At 34.0% G+C, this 6,677-nt stretch overlaps 1 protein-coding gene across 1 annotated transcript; it reads left to right on the forward strand.

Moving 5' to 3' along the window:
* Window positions 1-794: 794 nt before the first annotated feature.
* On the forward strand, window positions 795-5,824 carry LOC132551328 (eukaryotic translation initiation factor 4E-binding protein 2-like). The gene is made up of 3 exons (XM_060215461.1): window positions 795-1,052; window positions 3,514-3,699; window positions 4,146-5,824. The coding sequence occupies exons 1-3, from the start codon at window positions 911-913 to the stop codon at window positions 4,181-4,183; spliced, it is 366 nt and encodes a 121-aa protein (XP_060071444.1). The 5' UTR covers window positions 795-910; the 3' UTR covers window positions 4,184-5,824.
* The last annotated feature ends 853 nt before the right edge of the window (window positions 5,825-6,677 follow it).

Below are 6,677 nucleotides of genomic sequence, written 5' to 3' on the forward strand. Positions count from 1 at the left end.
AGTTCTGTGATAAATCAATATTTTGATTTCTGTCCAGACATACTGAATTTATAATACTCACCCAATAATCTGACATGACACTCGCCTATACCAAATGCATGATAGTTGACCTGTTCACTATGGGTTACATCCAAAAATATCGTTATCGACCGATTTCTGGTACGAGGTAAAACCAACCGTGCCCTAGCAAGACACAAAAAATTTCTAATCTGTAGTACGGTATGTTGAAAAGGAATGAAATGTGTTTCGATCACACAGACTACTTCAAATTCACTAATTACTTATTTCAAATACATTTTGTTTCTTTGTTGTAATTTATTTGTGAGATATACATATTTATTCATGAATGAATTTGACAAGTAAAGTATTGTATTGATATGCAACTACTTATGTATATGATGAAATATTTGAATGAGATAAATAAGCGTTTTCTCGTGAGGGCCATACGTATGGTTGGCACTGTGCTAACCCTCGTTGAATAACTTTGTTGTTATAAACATCTCTGCATAAAGTGTGTACATTACTATTTTTTAAATAAAATGCCTAGCTATATGGTATTTTGATTTGAGAAAAAAATCTTCGCATAAAAAGGGATACCGATATTTCACGATGGACTGAGAAAAAATGTTTTATTTGGGATGGATATACTGATATATATTATATGTCCCTGGTTTCTATGTAGTAAAGAAAATATATGTTGTGTTTCGGAGAGAATAGCCGGGTTCCATCGGAAATTAACGGAAACTAACGATTGGTGTGCTCGTGGGTCATGACCCCGACCATGTGATCGAGTTCTGTTGTGGAGAGAGGTGAGATCAGCGAGAACACAAGGCCAGTTGACGAGAGAAACAGGGAAGAGCTGGGAAACGGACTAAGGCATATAACGCCAATAAAATACGTGTAAACAAGAATGTCAATGTCAGGTTCGCCACAGCAGATACTAAAAGGACGAGAAATTCCAAGCAGACGTATAGTTTTGAACGATATTTCGCAGTTACCTCATGATTACAGCACGACCCCTGGAGGATCCATATTTTCCACAACCCCAGGCGGTAAGCATGCTTTCATTTTTTATGCATATGACAAATAGGTACATTGCAAATAGTCTGACATTGTCTGATGTGTTAATGTCATATGCATATTGTTGTAATCTTACGCTTTGTGGCTTAGATTTGCAAACGTAAACAAATGCTAAGGCATGCAGAATCCAATATGGCGGCATATGTGGACCATGTGACATTTGTTTTGAATCTAATTTTTCCTCTCATTGATGCCTTCGTTCTATCTGGAAAATTTCCAAATCACAACTGCGTATGAGGAAGTAGCAGTCGTAAGCGGCAAAGGCGATGGCAATGTTATGTGAAATGTCTAGTAGGGTTGCCACCATATTGTTTTGCCATGTGGTCAGCAAGGCTTGAAGTAAGCAAATCCAACATTTTGCACAACAATAAGAAGTGCATATATTATAAATGATTGCGTCATGCCATAACAGAAAATTGCCTGATAAGATAAGAGACTGACAACTCGGACGATACCTTTCTATTTTTAATAGGTCCAGATATTTACATAAAAAATTCCCGAAGTTGAAATCGACCTTCACCTTCATGACGTACTTGATGTTTACATCATGGTGTATATTTACCTGTGTCAATGGGACCTGAAGAGGTCATGAAAAGTCAAAATAACAAAATCTGATCTCAACTGATAGGATCTAAGTGATATATTTGATTAATCAGTGGATTTTAGATAAGTGTTTTGATGGTGATGATGAATCATCATGTAAACAAAACAAAAAGACAGATACATCGGTTATTTGATAAAGGATATTTATTCAAAATTAATAAAAATATTCTATGTAAACATAGGTCTGAAATTGTAAGCAAAATCAGAAATAAAGAAGAACAAATTTTTGCTTAGTATTTCCTATCAAGTAAGAAAAAATGGAGCAGTCATTTTAACAAGATCAAGAGTTCTGGTGTTTATTCTTTGTAAAACTGGAAAAATATTTTCTTTTTGTAGAAATTGATGATTTTCTGCCTTCAGATTTCAAAATAAATTTTTGCAGTGATAGTAAGGCTGCTTTTGTTTCATTTTCTTAAAATTGAAAGAAATACAGGAATGTGTAGAAGAAAAAAATACTGTTTTTTCTCAATTTTACAGGCACATACAGCTAAAATATTTACTCATATGATTTTGCTAGATGTTATGTATAGGATCATGGTAATAATCATGCAGATCAAATCTGTGCTCGTTTAGTTTCTCATCCGGAATACTTTTATTAAAAAATATGGTATACAACTTGTTTTCTTAGGTGCCTCCTAAATGATCATTGTCTGCATATTTCATATGAAATCTTGAAACCAATTAGTGACAAAAACTTCAGAAAATGGATTGTCAACAAAAAATCTGACAATTTATCTTGGGTTTGGGTGATGGGCGATGATTGTAGTTGACTAAAATTGAAGGCAGATGCTCAAAAGGTGTAATGACATAAAAAAAAAGTATATAAACAATGCTGCATGCAATAAAGAAATGAACGGGTGACATTATATGATGCTTGTTATAGAAAATATCGTCTTAAATTAGTATGAACCTTGATCAGTGATTGATCATTTAAGTGATTGATAGTCAAAATGAGTAATGTTACTGTTACAAAATGTCATCCATACCAATTATGTGTTTAAAAATCATCCATTCATCATATACTGTAAATAACTTGTATTTCATGTGAGTTTTGTTTTTGAGTAAACAAGCGAGTTGAATCAGTCATGAATTCATGTATCTAAATAGCCAAGTATTCATGAAAGTAACTCAATTTCTAGACCACCTTTTGCGAAATCATGGATTTAGGAACATGTCTGATGAGGGAACTTCATGAAGTAAAAGTATTCGTGACATCAAAGTGATTTACAGTAATCACTAGGACTCCCTAATAAGTTGTTAGTATCGCGCAAATACTACACACATCCAGCTGACTTCACAAGGGAAAATTTTCTATTGAGTTCAGTTGGAGGAGTAATTTTGTATTCCTAGCAGAGAAATTGAAATAAAAAATAAGATGACAGTTACATTGGCAACTGTAGATACATAGAATTGATTTCAAAAGCATTACTGTTACCCAGGACTTACCCCATGAAAACTTAGTTTTGCTTGAGGAAAGGTATGCACCATAGCAAGTTACCAAGTGATTTAGCTTGATGGTATTTATTCCAGTATATTTGTGTAGCAAGCCACAGGTTCAAGGATAAGTATGAAGTGGAAACATTAAACAAACATCATGTTCTCTGTTGCAAAATGCACATTAATTGTAATTGAAAGATAGTTTCTAAAAATTGTACAGAATAGGATAAGAAGGGAGATAACTATATTTGGCATATTTTTACTATGGTCAATTGTTATATTGTACATTGTTTACATTTATGTGTATATCTTTATAGTGGACCTGTCAATTTGTCATCTTTTTTAAAACCTTTTTAAGATATTTGGTAGATTCATGTTTCTTTATATCTGTAGGTTCAAAGATTTTCTACGAGCGTTCGTTCTTGCTGCAGTGTCGAAACTCACCATTGACTAAGAGTCCTCCACCAAATATGGCTAAGATTCCCGGAGTAACAGCACCGGGAACTGTGGATATGCCTCTGGAAAATGGCAATGTCACAGATGAAAATCAAAAACAAAAACCAACAGGAGAAAAGGCTGGTAAGCCACCATAGTTCATATGAAATTCCTTAAAGGGTCTACAATTGTGTAAATGTATCTCTGTTGCAACAATGTCAGACATGACATGCTCAAAGTCTTCTACTTTCAGAAACATATCTCCTATTCTTTAAGTAAAACAAGACAGACTATTGTTTCTAATAAACTATTGTTAAATTCAGATGCCTAATTTAACAAAAGGTATTTATCAATGAGGGGTGGGGGGGTGGAGACACAATGTCCGGCAAACATTACAATCAAGAAATTCCTTCCGGGAACAGCCGTGGATCCAAAAGGATACAGAGTACCCACTATAAATGAGTAGAATAGGCGTCAGGAGTAGGCACAACACAAAGCAGTTCCGGTCCAATCCATGATTTATTAGTGCAGCCAAGGTATTTATGTTACACAATAACATTAACTACAGCTTGTTTTTTTTTTTTTTTCAGAACATGAAGATGGGCCACAGTTTGAGATGGACATTTGAACTTGCCACCCAGAATGCCTTTCAGTTAGCTTCCATTGGTGATGTCCACAGGAATTGTACCAGTTTGGAAGTGCTCTTTCGTTATGAACACCTTTTTTTTTTAATTTTTTAGACAGCTTTTCCAAATTTAATGCTCACAACCATTTAAGAAGGATTCTGTTGAGCAAAAAATTGGAAACTACATTGAAACCAAGCTACAAATCAGAGGATGTTTTGTTTCCAATACAAAGCAGTTTGTCCATTCCTTGGCATTTGTATGCAGAATCACCACGATATTAATGCTTTAGACCCCACATGACACTGTTGGTAGCCCACTTTTTTATGAAAAACAGGGCAAGGGTGTAGTATATGAAATGTCCATGTCAAATGCAGCATTGGTTATTTTTATATTATTCCTTTTAAGTTGTGGCAATATTGTTAAAAATTCCATTGCCATTTTTGTAGCAGATCTGGGGAAGAATAGAACTCTTAAAAAGTGTTACCATGCATCAATGGGTTTCTTCAAGCTGTACCTGTGAGAGATGTGTGAAGTGAGTGTGTACACGAGATGGCAGTATTTTAAAAACCCATTCCCTGAGTATATATGAAATCCTTTTTTATACAGAATGATTGTTCCTTTTTACATTGTTGTCAGGGAAGTTGAGAGAGTTGAGGTGGGTGCCATCTTGTTGATATTGACACTTATGACAGGAAGCCACAGAAGCATGGATAACATTGACAGAAGTGGTGAACAACTCCAAGGTTTTACAGACGATAAAAAAAAAATTGTTGGGATGCTTGATAATGAAGCCATTGAAAACAATAATTATTGGTTTCCTTCTTTGTATTAATAGAAAAGAACTTTTTAAATGTTTTGAGCCTGATGTCTTAGGCATGTGATAGGATTATTTAAAGTCATTGTGGTAAAATGACTGAGAATGGTGCATTTTATATTTAGATAAGTTACCTAAGTAAGTTGGTTGTCTCAGGTACTGCCATTCTTTGGCTTTTCAGGTTTACTAGGTTACCAAAATAAGAAAGTTGAAACGCTATACAACAAATTCAATGATCACATGAACCACTTAAAATACTGAATAATTGAATCCTGTTTAGTTTAAAAGACCTGTGATGCTATTAATATTTTAAACAGGTAAATTTGGTAGCATAGGCAAAGATGACATTGATATATTGTACAAGGGCATTAATTGAAATATCTAATGCACTGTCAATTTTCATTTTCTAGATAGACATGTTTGATGCTCACCAGCAAACCTGTTAAAATTTTACTAGGTTTAATTTGTTACATTGTCCCTCTTAGATATAAACTTTCAATACTTGTTAATTCCTCTTATAATAGGTCCCTAATTAATGTTTTTAGTCATATCTATTATAATTTTGATACTACAAGTTATCAAACAGGTATATTGTTTGCTATATAACCTCTTTTTTCTGCATTGTATTATAATTTAGTACATTCTGCTGGACTTCATTTTTTTAAGAATTATTTATAAGATCATGAGGTATGAAGAATTGTGATTGGTAATCTGTATGCAATGTTATGGTAGAGGTCGTTCCTTTCATTGGTCGACATCTAGCACTATTGTGACAGATGACTGTACACAATATAGAACATAAAAAAAGTTATTAAAATTATGAAATTTATACATTCTTCTTATTGTTTTTTTCCCCTACCCCACACTCCCCAACTGTTATTAGAGGACATGCACTTCCTGACCAATAATTTTTTTATCCATTGTTCTCATTATTCGAAAACGTTTACAGGAATTGGTCACATAAGACATAATCATTTGTCAGAAGTTTAAGATAGTTATCAAAGGAAGCCATATTTGTATTCTCAAAGTTAAAGGAGTGTTGTTCTTGATTCCAAGTTGATTTCTACTCGTCAGTCGGACTAGTGACTATCAAAAGTTTATTCTTCAAACCTTTCTCTTGCTTGTCCAAATTTTGTCTATGAAATATTGCGGACTGCCTCTTAACACTTTGGCAATACTGCAGCCATTCTTTCAAAAGGTTATCACATAAACATAGATGAACTGCGCAATTGATTATCATTTTAGTCATATTTATATTGTGATCACCTTTTGTCCAGCATCATAAACAATTGACATTTTCAACCTCTTCGTAATAACCAAAAGGCCCAAGGTGCTGATATTGAGTCTGTAGCATGCTGGGATAAAGGACTACCAAGTTGGTAAAAATTAATGACATTGACTTACTTTCAAGGTCACAGGAGTCGAATATGCTGAAATCTTTAAACAAGTGGGAAAGGGCAACCAGGGTGTTAATATTGGTATGTTGTATCTTTACATAAAAGGCTACCAAGGCTCTTCATATTGTTGACCTTGACCCATTTTCAAAGTCACTGGTATCAAATCTTTCAAAATATTTAAAGAACTTTTCAAAAACCAAAAGGTCCAGGGTACTGATATTTGACCAGTATCGTGCTGGGATGAAGGGCTATAGTGTTTATCAAAGTGAATGACTATGACCTAAT

This window comes from Ylistrum balloti, unplaced genomic scaffold, assembly GCF_031769215.1.
Source record: "Ylistrum balloti isolate Yb309-2 unplaced genomic scaffold, AGI_CSIRO_Ybal_v1 Utg370196, whole genome shotgun sequence".
NCBI classification, from domain to species: Eukaryota; Metazoa; Mollusca; class Bivalvia; order Pectinida; family Pectinidae; genus Ylistrum; species Ylistrum balloti.

Excerpts from the sequence above, each read along its gene's own strand:
- LOC132551328 (XM_060215461.1), top strand. The coding sequence starts at position 911 with ATGTCAATGTCAGGTTCGCCACAGCAGATACTAAAAGGACGAGAAATT. Across the intron at positions 1,053-3,513 it reads ATTTTCCACAACCCCAGGCG|GTTCAAAGATTTTCTACGAG; the intron begins GTAAGCATGCTT and ends TTATATCTGTAG. Across the intron at positions 3,700-4,145 it reads ACCAACAGGAGAAAAGGCTG|AACATGAAGATGGGCCACAG; the intron begins GTAAGCCACCAT and ends TTTTTTTTTCAG.